An 18,478-nucleotide genomic window follows, 5' to 3' on the forward strand; every position below is an offset into this window, starting at 1 on the left:
GTGAGAGCGTGAGACGAGAGTGTGTGTGCGCGTGACCTCTGCTGGTGCCCCAGGTCCTGTAGCAAAGTGTGTGTGTGTGTGTGTGTCTGTGTTTGTGTCTGTGTGTGAGTGTCTGTGTGTGTGTGTGTGTGTGTGTGCGCGTGAGAGCGTGAGACGAGACTGTGTGTGTGCGTGACCTCTGCTGGTGCCCCAGGTCCTGTAGCAAAGTGTGTGTGTGTGTGTCTGTGTTTGTGTCTGTGTGTGTGTGTGTGTCTGTATGCGTGAGAGCGTGAGACGAGAGTGTGTGTGTGTTACCTCTGCTGGTGTCCCAGCTCCTGCAGCAGTGTGTCGATGTGTTTCTGCAGGTCCCCCTGCTCCATGTGACCCAGCTTCTTGACCTCACTGCGGACAAAGTACCAGATCTCCTTCACCCCGTTCTCTATCTTCCTCCGCAGCTCTTCCTGGTTCCTACCTGGCCCTGGAAATAAGAAAAAAAAAAAATATCACACACAGGAAGGGAAAAAGGGAGGACAACGGAAGGTTGTTTCAAACATATTTATCATGAAATCAAATGCATTTTGGGAGAACACACATATACGATTACAGACACACATAGTCAGCTGAGATTTTCTCTAGCACCAGATACCGGTTGCCCTTAGACACAGATCCTGGATCAGCTAAGAACACAGGACATCACATCACACAGTCAACTGATCCCTTGAGAAAGGCACTTAACCCCTAACCTGCAGACTACAGCAAAAAAAAAATATCCATTTCGATGGACAATACAAATTGCTCTTAGAGACAGATCCAGGGTTAACTTACTCTCACCCTAAAGCAGAGATGGGCAACTTTGATGGGGGTGAAAACGAACTCATCATGAGGGGCTGCAGTAGCTCGTGTGGCTGCGTACCCACATCCATACCCTCCCCCTCCCCTGCCAGCAAAACATTGTAGTTTTTAAGTTTTAAAGTTCATTTCCTGTAATTCTACACATTTTGCCATGGGGTGGAGAGAAGATTTAGCAATTGTATAACACATTTCCTGCAATTCTACACATTTTACCATAGGGTGGAGGCAGGGCCGGCCCTCTCATTAGGCAAGATTAGGCAACCGCCTATGGCGGCACTTGCATTTGGGGCGGCATTTTGACAATTGGCTGCCGCCCTCCGGCGCCCCTGATCGGCTGCTACACCGCCGACGGCACCCCAGCCACCATCTCATTGCGTTGCTGCAGTTCCCGCCCTCACCCCATTCTCCCGAAGTTCACTCCCACTATCCTTGGTAGCTATGGTGATGTGTGTGTTTCTATGGGATTATCCAATTGTGAAACATTAATAAAAATGAATCTGCCAATGAAATTATTGTTTAGTTTTTTATGTTTGTGTATGACGAAGACGATTAGTGATTAAGGCAGTAGCCTAACCTAGCCTGTTAATGTTAGCTAGCTGCTACTAGTGGACATAATTTTAGCTAAAAGTAAGCTATGGAGATTTGAAACAATTTGCTACCATGTCTATGAGACAAAATCTATCAGGAAGCGAATATTAAAAATTTAAAAAACGAATGAGAAAAGAGGACAGTCTCTAAACCAAAGAAATCCGCTGCTGACATTTATCAGCGTGCAGCAATGTCCATCAGCCTGTGTGGAGAATGACAAGCCTCAGAGGACAGGCCATTCATTCGCTGAGAACAACGAGCCCCCGTTCTCTGATTCTAGCAGCGAAGAGGGCAAACTGGAGGAGTCCGAGCCATGCATTTCCACTGATGATGACAGCTCTCTGGCTGGACAAGAACAGGTGGTTGCATCAGGATTAGCCACACCTACAAGCAATGCCGGAGAAGACCCTACTATCTTGGACCCGGATTCAGATTCGTCACTCCCCGTCCCCGATGACAGTAGTGGTGCTGCTGCTATATCCAACTCCCAGACAAAAAACATAAAAGATCCCAGTGAGTGGCCAAAATATATGAATGGATCTTTACTTATATGTTAGTGCAGGCTGGGCCACATCAGGATAAAGAGGGGAATTTCCCAAGAGATGAGGAGCATGAAAGTTTTCGGTTACCCACTACAATAGAAGGATGGCGAACGGGGAGAGAGTGGAGAGACCATGGCTTGTCTATTCCAAGCAAAACGATGCAGCCTTCTGTTTTAGCTGCAAACTTTTTTCACACGAGTGCAAATCTGCGCTGGTCAGGCATGGAACCAGGGACTGGAAGAATCTGTGCCACCTCCTCAGTGTCACGTTCGTTCAATGACGGGTCAGACCAAGGCGCAGCGTGATATACGTACATGTTTATTAACTTATAAACACCACGACAAAACAACGAAACGTGAAGTCCAAGGTAGTACACACAACATACCTTACACGGAACAAGATCCCACAACTCAACAATGCCAATAGGCTGCCTAAGTATGATCCCCAATCAGAGACAACGAGCGACAGCTGCCTCTGATTGGGAACCACACCGGCCAACATAGAACTATACATACTAGAATGACAACCATAGAATAACACAACACATAATATACACACCCTGACAACATATACGATGCCCTGAGTCAGAGCGTGACAGTACCCCCCCCCCCCAAAGGTGCGGACTCCGACCGCACAACCTTCACTTAACAGGGTAGGGGCCGGGTGGGCATACCGCCTCGGAGGCGGATCCGGCTCCGGGCGAGACGACCTCTTTCTCTCCGCCTCCCTGTTGCGCCCCTGGTCTGGTCTGGAACTCGGCGCGCTGCTTCCCCTCTCCTTCCTCCCACGATACTCCAGGCACTGTCTGGACCCTGGTGTGTGAGACCCCGAACCTGGAGAGGGGCTGACGTCATGGTCTGGACTGGAGCCGCTGACCGGAGCTGGACCAGGCACCGGTGGAGCGGACTAGTCAGGCTCCGGACTGGAGCCGCTGACCGGAGCTGGACTGGACCCCGGTGGAGCGGACTGCTCCGGCTCCGGAGTGGAGCAGCTGACCGGAGCTGCAGCAGGCACCGGTGGAGCGGACTGCTCAGGCTCCGGACTAGAGCAGCTGACCGGAACTGGTTCAGGCACCGGTGGAGTGGACTGCTCTGGCTCCGGAGTGGAGCCGCTGACCGGTGCCGGACCAGGCACCGGTGGAACAGGCACGGGCCGTGCCGGACTGGACACACGCACCACTGGTCTGGTGCGAGGAGCAGGCACGGGCCGGACCGGACTGGGAAGGAGCAGGAACGGGCCGGACCGGACTAGGAACACGCACCACTGTCTTGGTGCGAGGCGCAGGAACAGGCCGGGCCGGACTGGCGACGCGCACCACTGGCCTGGTGCGAGGAGCAGGAACAGGCCGGACCGGACTGGCGACGCACACCCCTGGCTTGGTGCGAGGAGCAGGAACAGGCCGGGCCGGACTGGGAACGCGCACCCCTGGCTTGGTGCGAGGAGCAGGAACAGGCCGGGGCGGACTGGGAACACACACCACTGGCTTGGTGCGAGGAGCAGGAACAGGCCGGGCCGGACTGGGAACATGCCCCACTGGCTTGGTGCGAGGAGCAGGAACAGGCCGGGCCGGGCTGGCGACGCGCACCACTGGCTTGGTGCGAGGAGCAGGAACAGGCCGGGCTGGGCTGGCGACGCGCACCACTGGCTTGGTGCGTGGAGCAGGAACAGGCCGGGCCGGACTGTGGAGGCGGACTGGAGGTCTGGAGCGGAGAGCTGGCACAACCCGTCCTGGCTGAATGCCTACTTCTGCACAGTATGTGTGAGGCATCAGCACAGGACGCACTGGGCTGTGCACGCGCACTGGCGATACAGTTCGTAGAACTGGCGCAGGATATGCGGGACAGAGGAGGCGTACTGGAGACCAGGAGCGTTGAGCCGGCACACCCCGTCCTGGCTGGATGCCATCTTCACACGGCATGTGCGTGGTGCAAGCACAGGACGTACAGGACGTACGTGACACAGTACGTAGCTCCGCATAACACGGAGCCTGCCCAGTCATATGCTTCCTCGCGTGAGTACGGGGAGTTGGCTCTGCTCTGACACTAGGCTCCGCCAACCACCCTGTGTGCCCCTCCCAAAAAATTTATTGGGGCTGCTTCTCGGGCTTCCTCCTCGACCGACTCCTCCGTGTTGCCGTTGCACCTCTCCTGCCTGGGCATCTACCTTAGCCCATGGTCCTCTCCCCGCAAATATCTCTTCCCATGACCACAAATTGCCCACCTGTGACATGGCTATTCGCTCCGCCTAGGCACGCTGCTTGGTCCTCGTTTGGTGGGATCTTCTGTCAAGTTCGTTCAATGACGGGTCAGACCAAGGCACAGCGTGATATACGTACATGTTTATTAACTTATAAACACCACGACAAAACAACGAAACGTGAAGTCCAAGGTAGAACACACAACATACCTTACACGGAACAAGATCCCACAACTCAACAGTGCCAATAGGCTGCCTAAGTATGATCCCCAATCAGAGACAACGAGCGACAGCTGCCTCTGATTGGGAACCACACCGGCCAACATAGAACTATACATACTAGAATGACAACCATAGAATAACACAACACAGAATATACACACCCTGACTCAACATATACGAGTCCCATGAGTCAGGGCGTGACACTCAGCTTGCATGAGAAGTCGCATGACCACCTAGATACAGTGGGGAAAAAAAGTATTTAGTCAGCCACCAATTGTGCAAGTTCTCCCACTTAAAAAGATGAGAGAGGCCTGTAATTTTCATCATAGGTACACGTCAACTATGACAGACAAATTGAGATTTTTTTTCTCCAGAAAATCACATTGTAGGATTTTTAATGAATTTATTTGCAAATTATGGTGGAAAATAAGTATTTGGTCACCTACAAACAAGCAAGATTTCTGGCTCTCACAGACCTGTAACTTCTTCTTTAAGAGGCTCCTCTGTCCTCCACTCGTTACCTGTATTAATGGCACCTGTTTGAACTTGTTATCAGTATAAAAGACACCTGTCCACAACCTCAAACAGTCACACTCCAAACTCCACTATGGCCAAGACCAAAGAGCTGTCAAACAAAATTGTAGACCTGCACCAGGCTGGGAAGACTGAATCTGCAATAGGTAAGCAGCTTGGTTTGAAGAAATCATCTGTGGGAGCAATTATTAGGAAATGGAAGACATACAAGACAACTGATAATCTCCCTCGATCTGGGGCTCCACGCAAGATCTCACCCCGTGGGGTCAAAATGATCACAAGAACGGTAAGCAAAAATCCCAGAACCACACGGGGGGACCTAGTGAATGACCTGCAGAGATCTGGGACCAAAGTAACAAAGCCTACCATCAGTAACACACTACGCCGCCAGGGACTGAAATCCTGCAGTGCCAGACGTGTCCCCCTGCTTAAGCCAGTACATGTCCAGGCCCGTCTGAAGTTTGCTAGAGTGCATTTGGATGATCCAGAAGAGGATTGGGATAATGTCATATGGTCAGATGAAACCAAAATAGAACTTTTTGGTAAAAACTCAAAGAATGCTGAGTTGCATCCAAAGAACACCATACCTACTGTGAAGCATGGGGGTGGAAACATCATGCTTTGGGGCTGTTTATCTGCAAAGGGACCAGGACGACTGATCCGTGTAAAGGAAAGAATGAATGGGGCCATGTATCGTGAGATTTTGAGTGAAAACCTCCTTCCATCAGCAAGGGCATTGAAGATGAAACGTGGCTGGGTCTTTCATTTACATTTACATTTACGTCATTTAGCAGACGCTCTTATCCAGAGCGACTTACAAGTTGGTGCATTCATTTATTTATTTTTTTTTTTTTTTTTGGGGGGGGGGGGGGGGGGTAGAAGGATTACTTTATCCTATCCCAGGTATTCCTTAAAGAGGTGGGGTTTCAAATGTCTCCGGAAGGTGGTGAGTGACTCCGCTGTCCTGGCGTCGTGAGGGAGCTTGTTCCACCATTTCAGCATGACAATGATCCCAAACACACCGCCCGGGCAACGAAGGAGTGGCTTCGTAAGAAGCATTTCAAGGTCCTGGAGTGGCCTAGCCAGTCTCCAGATCTCAACCCCATAGAAAATCTTTGGAGGGAGTTGAAAGTCCGTGTTGCCCAGCGAAAGCCCCAAAACATCACTGCTCTAGAGGAGATCTGCATGGAGGAATGGGCCAAAATACCAGCAACAGTGTGTGAAAACCTTGTGAAGACTTACAGAAAACATTTGACCTGTGTCATTGCCAACAAAGGGTATGTAACAAAGTATTGAGAAACTTTTGTTATTGACCAAATACTTATTTTCCACCATAATTTGCAAATAAATTCATTAAAAATCCTACAATGTGATTTTCTGGATTTTTTTTCTCATTTTGTCTGTCATAGTTGACGTGTACCTATGATGAAAATTACAGGCCTCTCTCATCTTTTTAAGTGGGAGAACTTGCACAATTGGTGGCTGACTAAATACTTTTTTCCCCCACTGTAGTTTCCAAAGGTGGAAGGAGCTGGAGATCAGGCTAGTGTCCAAGCAAACTATCGATGCCCAAGCCCAACGGGCTATTGACAGAGAGACTCTCCACTGGCAGCAGGTGCTGCAGAGTCTCATAGCCCTGATACGCGTAATGGCCACCCAGAACATTGCGTTTATGGAAATGCTGGGTATCTTTGATGGAATCATGAAGGAGTATGTAAGGAGAGTACAGTCCAAAGAAACACATACACTACAGTGGCTTGCGAAAGTATTCACCCCCCTTGGCATTTTTCCTATTTTGTTGCCTTACAACCTGGAATTAAAATTGATTTTTTGGGGGTTTCTATCATTTGATTTACACAACATGCCTACCACTTTGAAGATCCAAAATATTTTTTGGGGTGAAACAAACAAGAAATAAGACAAAAAAACAGAAAACTTGAGTGTGCATAACTATTCACCCCCCCAAAGTCAATACTTTGTAGAGCCACCTTTTGTAGCAATTACAGCTGCAAGTCTCTTGGGGTATGTCTCTATAAACTTGGCACATCTAGCCACTGGGATTTTTGCCCATTCTTCAAGGCAAAACTGCTCCAGCTCCTTCAAGTTGAATGGGTTCCGCTGGTGTACAGTAATCTTTAAGTCATACCACAGATTCTCAATTGGATTGAGGTCTGGGCTTTAAGAACGCCATTCCAAGACATTTAAAAGTTTCCCCTTAAACCACTCAAGTGTTGCTTTAGCAGTATGCTTAGGGTCATTGTCCTGCTGGAACGTGAACCTCTGTCCTAGTCTCAAATCTCTGGAACACTGAAATAATTTCCCTGTATTTAGCGCCATCCATTATTCCTTCAAATCTGACCAGTTTCCCAGTCCCTGCTGATGAAAAACATCCCCACAGCATGATGCTGCCACCACCATGCTTCACTGTGGGGATGGTGTTCTCGGATGATGAGAGGTGTTGGGTTTGCGCCAGACATAGCGTTTTCCTTGATGGCCAAAAAGCTCAATTTTAGTCTCATCTGACCAGAGTACCTTCTTCCATTTGTTTGGGGAGTCTCCCACATGCCTTTTGGTGAACACCAAATGTGTTTGCTTATTTTTTTCTTTAAGCAATGGCTTTTTTCTGGCCACCCTTCCGTAAAGCCCAGCTATGTGGAGTGTACGGCTTAAAGTGGTCCTATGGACAGATACTCCAATCTCCGCTGTGGAGCTTTGCAGCTCCTTCAGTGTTATCTTTGGTCTCTTTGTTGCCTCTCTGATTAATGCCCTCCTTGCCAGTTTTGATGGGCGGCCCTCTCTTGGCAGGTTTGTTGTGATGCCATATTCTTTCAATTTTTTTATAATGGATTTAATGGTGCTCCGTGGGATGTTCAAAGTTTCAGACATTTTTTTATAACCCAACATTGATCTGTACTTCTCCACAACTCTGTCCTTGACCTGTTTGGAGAGCTCCTTGGTATTCATGGTGCCGCTTGCTTGGTGGTGCCCCTTGCTTAGTGGTGTTGCAGACTCTGGCGCCTTTCAGAACAGGTGTAGATCACGTGACACTTAGATTGCACACAGGTGGACTTTATTTAACTAATTATGTGACTTCTGAAGGTAATTGGTTGCACCAGATCTTATTTAGGGGCTTCATAGCAAAAGGGGGGAATACATATGCACGCCCCACTTTTCCATTATTCATTTGTTAGAATTTTTTGAAACAAGTTATTCTTTTTCATTTCACTTCACCAATTTTGACTATTTTGTGTATGACCATTACATGAAATCCCCCGAAAAATATATTTAAATTACAGGCTGTAACGCAACAAAATAGGAAAAACGCCAAGGGGGATTGTCACGATCGTCAGGGAGAGACCAATGCGCAGCGTTGAAGGTGAACATATTTATATTTATTTAATGATCACACGATCAAAACAACAAACGAAAAACGTGACATCTATGGTTTAAACACAAACCAACACGAACAAGAAACCACAAACACAAAGTGAAAGACAGACAGTTAAATATGGCTCCCAATCAGAGACAACCAGCTGACATTCGTTGCCTCTGATTGGGAGTCACTCAGGCCAACATAGAAATACAAACATAGAATTACACACCCTGGCTCAACATAACAGTGTCCCCAGAGCCAGGGCGTGACAGTACCCCCCCCTAAAGGCGCGGACTCCGACCGCGCCAACTAAATACCACCAGGGAGGGACCGGGTGGGCACTCCGCCTTGGCGGCGGATCCGGCTCCGGGCCTGATCCCCACTCCCTCTCCAACCCCCCAAAGTACCCCTGGTCCGGTCTGGCCCCGCTGGCCGGAGCTGGACTGCACACTGATGGAGCGGATTGCTCTAGCTCCGGCGTAACGCATCTGACCGGTGCCGGACCAGGCACCAGTGGAACAGGCACGAGCCGTGCCGGACCGACGACGCACACCACTGGCTTGGTGTGGGGAACAGGCACGGGCCGTGCTGGACTGACGACGCACACCACTGGCTTGGTGTGGGGAGCAGGAGCGGGCCGGACAGGGCTGACGAAACGCACCACAGACTTGGTGCGGGGAGCAGGAATGGGCCGGACTGGGCTGGCGACGCGCACCACAGACTTGGTGCGGAGAGCAGGAACGGGCCGGACAGGGCTGACGAAACGCACCACAGACTTGGTGCGGGGAGCAGGAATGGGCCGAGCCGGGCTGACGAAACGCACCACAGACTTGGTGCGGGGAGCAGGAATGGGCCGAGCCGGGCTGACGAAGCGCACCACTGACTTGGTGCGGGGAGCAGGAATGGGCCGGACTGGGCTGGCGACGCGCACCACAGACTTGGTGCGGAGAGCAGGAACGGGCCGGACAGGGCTGACGAAACGCACCACAGACTTGGTGCGGGGAGCAGGAACAGACCGGACCGTACTGGGGACACACACCACTGGCCCTACACCGGGATCTGGAACGGGCCGGACCGGACTGGTAACACACCCCAGTACCTCTCGCCGTGCCTCTCCACCTTCCATCCCCTCTTCGACCAGTGGCCCCCGTAACCTGGCGGCCTCCTCTGGCAACCCGCTGGGCCGCTCTATCGCGGCCTCCTGCTGGTCCGACGTCGTGAGCCCCCCCCAAAAAAATTTCTGGGAGTCTCTCTTCCCCGTGGGCCAGGCCTCGATAATTCTCGCCCAACTCTCGCTCTTCTGCTTCCAATCTCCGCCATTCAGCTCCTCATTCGGCTTGACCCAGTCGAAGCTCTGCCTCCACTGTTGCCAAGTCCACCCACTCTGCTCCTCACTAGGCTGCTTGGTCCAGTTCTGGTGGTTTCTTCTGTCACGATCGTCAGGGAGAGACCAATGCGCAGCGTTGAAGGTGAACATATTTATATTTATTTAATGATCACACGATCAAAACAACAAACGAAAAACGTGACGTCTATGGTTTAAACACAAACCAACACGAACAAGAAACCACAAACACAAAGTGAAAGACAGACAGTTAAATATGGCTCCCAATCAGAGACAACCAGCTGACACTCGTTGCCTCTGATTGGGAGTCACTCAGGCCAACATAGAAATACAAACATAGAATTACACACCCTGGCTCAACATAACAGTGTCCCCAGAGCCAGGGCGTGACAGTACCCCCCCCTAAAGGCGCGGACTCCGACCGCGCCAACTAAATACCACCAGGGAGGGACCGGGTGGGCACTCCGCCTTGGCGGCGGATCCGGCTCCGGGCCTGATCCCCACTCCCTCTCCAACCCCCCAAAGTACCCCTGGTCCGGTCTGGCCCCGCTGGCCGGAGCTGGACTGCACACTGATGGAGCGGATTGCTCTAGCTCCGGCGTAACGCATCTGACCGGTGCCGGACCAGGCACCAGTGGAACAGGCACGAGCCGTGCCGGACCGACGACGCACACCACTGGCTTGGTGTGGGGAACAGGCACGGGCCGTGCTGGACTGACGACGCACACCACTGGCTTGGTGTGGGGAGCAGGAGCGGGCCGGACAGGGCTGACGAAACGCACCACAGACTTGGTGCGGGGAGCAGGAATGGGCCGGACTGGGCTGGCGACGCGCACCACAGACTTGGTGCGGAGAGCAGGAACGGGCCGGACAGGGCTGACGAAACGCACCACAGACTTGGTGCGGGGAGCAGGAATGGGCCGAGCCGGGCTGACGAAACGCACCACAGACTTGGTGCGGGGAGCAGGAATGGGCCGAGCCGGGCTGACGAAGCGCACCACTGACTTGGTGCGGGGAGCAGGAATGGGCCGGACTGGGCTGGCGACGCGCACCACAGACTTGGTGCGGAGAGCAGGAACGGGCCGGACAGGGCTGACGAAACGCACCACAGACTTGGTGCGGGGAGCAGGAACAGACCGGACCGTACTGGGGACACACACCACTGGCCCTACACCGGGATCTGGAACGGGCCGGACCGGACTGGTAACACACCCCAGTACCTCTCGCCGTGCCTCTCCACCTTCCATCCCCTCTTCGACCAGTGGCCCCCGTAACCTGGCGGCCTCCTCTGGCAACCCGCTGGGCCGCTCTATCGCGGCCTCCTGCTGGTCCGACGTCGTGAGCCCCCCCCAAAAAAATTTCTGGGAGTCTCTCTTCCCCGTGGGCCAGGCCTCGATAATTCTCGCCCAACTCTCGCTCTTCTGCTTCCAATCTCCGCCATTCAGCTCCTCATTCGGCTTGACCCAGTCGAAGCTCTGCCTCCACTGTTGCCAAGTCCACCCACTCTGCTCCTCACTAGGCTGCTTGGTCCAGTTCTGGTGGTTTCTTCTGTCACGATCGTCAGGGAGAGACCAATGCGCAGCGTTGAAGGTGAACATATTTATATTTATTTAATGATCACACGATCAAAACAACAAACGAAAAACGTGACGTCTATGGTTTAAACACAAACCAACACGAACAAGAAACCACAAACACAAAGTGAAAGACAGACAGTTAAATATGGCTCCCAATCAGAGACAACCAGCTGACACTCGTTGCCTCTGATTGGGAGTCACTCAGGCCAACATAGAAATACAAACATAGAATTACACACCCTGGCTCAACATAACAGTGTCCACAGAGCCAGGGCGTGACAGGGATGAATACTTTTGCAAGGCACTGTACCTTGGTAAAAGAATCCAGAAAGAAATCATTGACATGCTGGCACAAGAGATCCAGCAAATATTTTTATATAATTTTGGACTGCACACAAGACACGAGCAAAACAGAGCTGATGACCATGGTGGTGCGTTTAGTTTCAACCAAGGATGATGGATTAGTGCGCAAGAGAGAGCAGTTCCTAGAGTTTAGTGAACTGCTTGATGCAACGGGGGCAGGCATGACCGAGTTGCTCATCTCAAAACTACAGAAACATGGCATCGCCATCATGGACATGAGAGGGCAGGGGTATGACAACGGGGCGAATGTGCGGGGGAGGCACAGCGGAGTTCAAAAGAGAGTGCAGGATATCAAACCAATGGCCTTTTTTGTGCCATGCAGCGCACACTCGCTGAACCTGGTTCTCTCTGATGCAGCATCGTGTTGCTTGGAGGCGGCTGAATTTTTTAACACCATCCAAGAGATCTATACATTTTTATCCGGATCTACACACAGCTGGGATGTGTTGAAAGAGCACGTAAAAGATGGACTCACAGTGAAACCCCTCAGTGCCACGAGATGGGAGAACTGGGTGGAGGCTTTGAAACCCGTGCGTTACCAACTCTGGGAGATTTATGATGCCCTGTTGTCGATCGCCACCGACACCATGCTCACAGGCAGCTGTGGTGCTAAAACAATGTTGGAGGCAAACAGCATTGCCGCCAAGATGAATAACTTTGGCTTCATGTGCGCAGTGGTCGTTTGGTAAGACATCTTGTTCGAAGTGAACATCACCAGTTAGAGTTTGCATGTGGTGAGTTTTAACCTTTCACTAGCAGTGGTTCAACTGAACTCAACCAGGGTATTCCTCCAAGACTACCGCTCCGATGCTGCTTTCGCTGGCGCTTTAGCAAGCGCAAAAGAGTTGGTAGAGGAGATGGGTATTGAGCCATGTTTCCCAGTGCAGCCCACGGTCCGTCCCAGGAAGAAGAGGAGTCTGTTTGGCTACGAGGGAGAGGATGAGCCTGTGACTGGCCCTCAGCAGAAATTCAAAGTACATTTCTTTAATCAGATTCTTGATTTTGCTATCCAGTCCGTCAACGAGCGCTTTACACAGCTCAAAGAGCACAGCAGTATTTTCAGCATCCTATACAACATCCCCACCATCAAGGACATGGACACTGCAGTACTTACCAGGGACTGCGCAACACTGGAGAGGGCCCTTACATACGGGGATTCCAGGAACATCGACGCAAAAGTTCTGTGTAATGAGCTCAAAGTCTTGAGCAGGAGACTGGACAGTGAGGCAAAACCACTCGACACACTGGAGTATATATCCAGACACCAAATGGCCTCCTTGTATCCCATTGCCTTTGTTGCCCTGAGAGTTCTTCTCACACTCCCGGTGACAGTGGCAAGTGGAGAGCGCACATTCTCCAAGCTCAAACTCATCAAAAACGACCTGCGCTCTACTATGAGTCAAGAGAGACTCAACGGACTCGCCACCATATCAATTGAGCACGAGTTGTCTTACAAAATCAACCTCCAACAAGCAGTGCATGCTTTAGCTGCCAGGAAGGCTAGGTGAGTCAACTTGTCTTTGAATAAAAGGTGTGTTGATCATACACTAACATTTTTTATTTTTTTTATTTTTTAGGGGGTAGATCAGCTTTAATATTGCAGATAGATTGTAACTTCCATCAATGTAATTGTCTGCATCACTTCCAATCCACCATATGTTTTTTTTCCTCGCAAATATATGCATATATATACATATACATACACACACATATACACATATATACACACGGTAATGCTGCAATTATTTGGTTGTAATTTTGGGTAGATCAGACATTTCCATATGTTTTTGTTAGCTGCATGTGCGACATGACTCCACCAGTCCTACCAATGAGATCATTTACGAAGATTATACCTTTTATAAACATTTTGTCAAAAAAAAGATATGTTTTTTATCAATTCGTATATTTGAGTTTAACCACAATATTTGTTGCATTATTTGTTCTGTCGTTTCTGGAGGATTAAATTGAAATTACAACCAACTTTCTATGGCTTGTTTTAGAAATAGTGATATTTGGGAGATTATTTCCTTTTGAAATAACTGAAAGTGAGAGGTTGTAATCTGAATAAAGGGAAAAAGGCCATTCTTGAACATTGGGTGAGACAATCTTACTAATTTGCTAGAGAACCAGTTCGGATTTAAGTATAACTTTTGTATGACTGAAGCTTTTAGTGATAGGTCTAATGCTTTAATATTTAATAATTTCTGTCCTCCGAAGTCATATTCATTATATAATTAGGCCCGTTTAATTTTGTCTGGCCCCTCAGCCCCCAGCTGTGCCGTGGACACCATATGTGAATTGATTGCCCCCCATCTATCCTCAGAGTTCGTACTGCTTGGTGACCTAAACTGGGATATGCTTAACACCCCGGCCATCCTACAATCCAAACTAGATGCCCTCAATCTCACACAAATTATCAACGAACCTACCAGGTACAACCCTAAATCCGTAAACATGGGCACCCTTATAGATATAATCCTGAGTAACTTACCCTCTAAATACACCTCTGCTGTGTTCAACCAGGATCTCAGTGATCACTGCCTTATTGCCTGCGTCCGTAACGGGTCCGCGGTCAAACGACCACCCCTCATCACTGTCGAACGCTCCCTAAAACACTTTAGCGAGCAGGCCTTCCTAATTGACCTGGCCCAGGTATCCTGGATGGATATCGATCTCATTCCGTCGGTAGAGGATGTCTGGTTGTTCTTTAAAAGGTCTTTCCTCTCAATCTTAAATAAGCATGCCCCATTCAAAAAATGCAGAACTAAGAACAGATATAGCCCCTGGTTCTCCTCAGACTTGACTGCCCTTGACCAGCACAAAAACATCATGTGGCGTACTGCATTAGCAACGAATAGCCCCCGCGACATGCAACTTTTCAGGGAAGTAAGGAACCAATATACACAAGCAGTTAGGAAAGCATTGGCTAGCTTTTTCAAACAGAAATTTGCATCCTGTAGCACTAACTCCAAAAGGTTTTGGGACACTGTAAAGTCCATGGAGAATAAGAGCACCTGCTCCCAGCTGCCCACTGCACTGAGGCTAGGAAACACTCTCACCACTGATAAATCTATAATAATCGAGAATTTCAACAAGCATTTTGCTACGGCCTGCCATGCTTTCCACCTGGCTACCAATACCCCGGTCACCAGCTCTGCACCCTCTGCTGCAAGTTGCCCATGCCCCCCCCGCTTCTCCTTCACACACAAATTCAGACAGCTGATGTTCTGAAAGAGCTGCAAAATCTGGACCCCTACAAAACATCTGGGCTAGCCAATCTGGACCCTTTCTTTCTAAAATTAGCCGCCGAAATTGTCGCAACCCCTATTACTAGCCTGTTCAACCTCTCTTTCGTAACGTCTGAGATCCCCAGAGATTGGAAAGCTGCCGCGGTCATCCCCCTCTTCAAAGGGGGTGACACTCTAGATCCAAACTGTTACAGACCTATATCCATCCTGCCCTGCCTTTCGAAAGTTTTTGAAAGCCAAGTTAACAAACAGATCACCGACCATTTCGAATCACACCGTACCTTCTCCGCTATGCAATCCGGTTTCCGAGCTGGTCATGGGTGCACCTCAGCCACGCTCACGGTCCTAAACAATATTATAACCACGATCGATAATAGACAGTACTGTGCAGCCGTCTTCATCGACCTGGCCAAGGCTTTCGACTCTGTCAACCACCGCATTCTTATTGGCAGACTAAATAGCCTTGGTTTCTCAAATGACTGCCTCGCCTGGTTCACCAACTACTTCTCAGATAGAGTTCAATGTGTCAAATTGGAGGGCCTGTTGTCTGGACCTATGGCAGTCTCTATGGGGGTGCCACAGAGTTCAATTCTTGGGCCGACTCTTTTCTCTGTGTATATCAATGATGTCGCTCTTGCTGCTGGTGATTCTCAGATCCACCTCTACGCAGACGACACCATTTTGTATACATCTGGCCCTTCATTGGACACTGTTAACAAACCTCCAAACGAGCTTCAATGCCACTCCTTCCGTAGCCTCCATCTGCTCTTAAACACAAGTAAAACTAAATGCATGCTCTTCAATCGTACGCTGCTGGCATCCGTCCACCCGACTAGAATCACTACTCTCGACGGGTCTGACCTAGAGTATGTGGACAACTACAAATACCTAGGTGTCTGGTTAGACTGTAAACTCTCCTTCCAGACTCCCATTAAGCATCTCCAATCCAAAGTTAAATCCAGAATCGGCTTCCTATTTCGCAACAAATCCTCCTTTACTTATGCTGCCAAACATGCCCTCGTAAAACTGACTATCCTACCGATCCTTGACTTCGGCGATGTCATTTACAAAATAGCCTCCAACACTCTACTCAGCAAATTGGATGTAGTCTATCACAGTGCCATCCGTTTTGTCACCAAAGCCCCATATACTACCCACCACTGTGACCTGTACGCTCTTGTTGGCTGGTCCTCACTACATATTCGTCGCCAAACCCACTGGCTCCAGGCCATCTATAAATCACTGCTAGGCAAATCCCCGCCTTATCTTAGCTCATTGGTCACCATAGCAACACCCATCCATAGTATGCACTCCAGCAGGTATATCTCACTGGTCATCACCAAAGCCAACACCTCCTTTGGCCGCCATTCCTTCCAGTTCTCTGCTGCCAATGACTGGAACGAACTGCAAAAAATCTCTGAAGCTGGAGACTCTTATCTCCCTAACACTAAGCATCAGTTGACAAAACACCTTACCGATCACTGCACCTGTACACAGCCCATCTGAAATTAGCCCACCCAACTACCACGTCCCCATATTGTTATTTATTTTGCTCATTTGCACCCCAGTATCTCTATTTGCACATCATCTCTTGCACATCTATCATTCCAGTGTTAATACTAATTGTAATTATTTTGCACTATGGCCTATTTATTGCCTTACCTCCATAACTTGCTACATTTGCACACACTGTATATATATTTTTGACTTTATGTTTTGTTTTTATCGCACTGCTTTGCTTTATCTTGGCCAGGTCGCAGTTGTAAATGAGAACTTGTTCTCAACTGGCTTACCTGGTTAAATAAAGGTGAAATAAAATAAAAATAAATAAAAAATGAGTTCCCCCAAAAACGGAACTCATCATGAGGGACCGCAGTGACTCGTGGGTCTGTGTACCCACATCCAGTTTTACATTACGTTTTAAAGTTAATTTCCTGCTATTCTAAATTGGTCCGCGGGCCCACAAAAGGGGGGCAGCCATCGTGCCTTAAAACGTAAAGTGCAAACTGTCCTTAGATCAGTGTCTAGGCCTAGGGCCCACTTCCCCCTACTCCTTTACTCTTCATGGGAATAGTGCCACAGACAAATACGTGTCACAGAGGTCATTAAGTGCATGCTACTACTACAAGGACTGGGCCAAAGTACAGAGACAGAGTAGCCCTGCTATTGTATCGACGAGCATAGTAGCCTAAAGTCGCCTTTAAAGCAGTGGATGTCCAATCCGGCGAGCGGGTGGTTTGAGTAAAAAAAGATGTACTATGATAATATGATAATATTTTTCTGCGTCAAGCTAGACAGTCAGGGAGCATAGAAAATTCAAAAAACGCTGGATGGAGGACTATTTCTTTCAACTTTTAACAGCGAGGTGACATAAAAAAAAATCAGTGCAGACCTCATTGAAGACCGAATGCTTCCCCGGTGCAAAATGAGTTTGGCACACCTGCTTTAAAGCATTGTTTAATGAGGTACCAGAAAGGTATCAGGTGTATTAGGTTTCTCCATACTCCACATAATAACAGTCATAGTAATCATTCCTTAACGGTCTTCATGTAACCTGTTTTCATAATGTTTCATATGACACGAAGGCTTGTGGCAGGCCAATGAAAGCAGCTGACCCAGAAAATAGTTGTGTGTGTGGCTCATGTTACAGTGAAGGAAAAGGATGGAACATTTCCGGCTGAAATACGAGGAAAGAGGAGTGGACAGGGAATCCTGCCTGGGAATACTCCTCTTCACTGCCTCCTGTCCTCATTTCCAAGGTGTGTGTGTGTGCGTCCAGGTTTGTGTGTGTGCGTGCCTGCGTGTGAGTGTCTCACCATCTCCAGGCAGGCTGCGGTAGGAGTTTATCTGTTCCTTAGCTCTGATCAACTGTTCCTCCAGGGTCCGCAGTCTGCCTGCACTCACCACCGGGCCCCCGTCAGACTGGCCCTCTGGTAACCTACAGTACAGTACAGGGGGAGAAGAGAGTTTAGTGGATAGAGGTCAGTCTGCCTACACTCTCCACCGAGCCCCCGTCAGATTGGCCAACTGGTAACCTAGAGACAGGGGAGAGGAATAGAGGAGGGGTCAGTCTGGAATAGGGTTGAATGGTGGGAACCCAGTTACCGAGATTTACCGCCCAAAACCACTCCCTTTTCCCGGGATAAATAACTGAGAGAAACCGGTAAATTATAATAAATAACTTATATGAACAGCATGACGTGAAATGGAACTGTTAAATTATATGCAATGTCTAAATCTGGATTCTCTACGGCCTTCTCTCTGGCCACTGCATGATGAATCATCAATGCTCAGGGTGGGGACCGACAGCCCATTCCAGAATGTAAACCTATCATCTCATCATAGTAAAATTTTTTTGATTGTGACAGCTACATTTGCTGCAGCATAGCCTATGCTACAGTAACATAAAGACTAAATGCCCATCTATTTTACACATCTCCATCTGTGTCACACTCTGGCTCCGGGACTTGTATTTGAGCCAGGGTGTATTCGTGTTGTTGGGGTGTGTTCATTTGGGTGTGTGTGGTTTTGGTTAGTTCTTGTGTAGTCATGTGACTCCCAATCGGAGGTAACGAGTGTCAGCTGTCGGCTCGTTATCTCTGATTGGGAGCCATATTTATCTGTATGTTTTCCTTTGGGTGTTGTGGGTTTTTGTTCCT

The 18,478-nt window shown here is 49.3% G+C and overlaps 1 protein-coding gene across 1 annotated transcript in view; it reads right to left on the bottom strand.

Annotated features, from left to right (window-relative positions):
• The window catches only part of LOC311146003 (alpha-(1,6)-fucosyltransferase-like), a gene marked incomplete at its 5' end in the record, with an annotated part of 77,788 nt that overhangs the window by 20,808 nt on the left and 38,502 nt on the right, over positions 1-18,478 (bottom strand). The window contains 2 exons of the mRNA XM_084182435.1: positions 295-457; positions 17,636-17,757. Of these exons, the coding sequence (XP_084038561.1) occupies positions 295-457; positions 17,636-17,757 (285 nt within the window). The remainder of the gene's footprint in view (positions 1-294; positions 458-17,635; positions 17,758-18,478) is intronic.

The sequence above is a fragment of the Coregonus lavaretus genome (genome assembly GCF_964263955.1).
Source record: "Coregonus lavaretus genome assembly, chromosome: 18".
Taxonomy (NCBI): Eukaryota; Metazoa; Chordata; class Actinopteri; order Salmoniformes; family Salmonidae; genus Coregonus; species Coregonus lavaretus.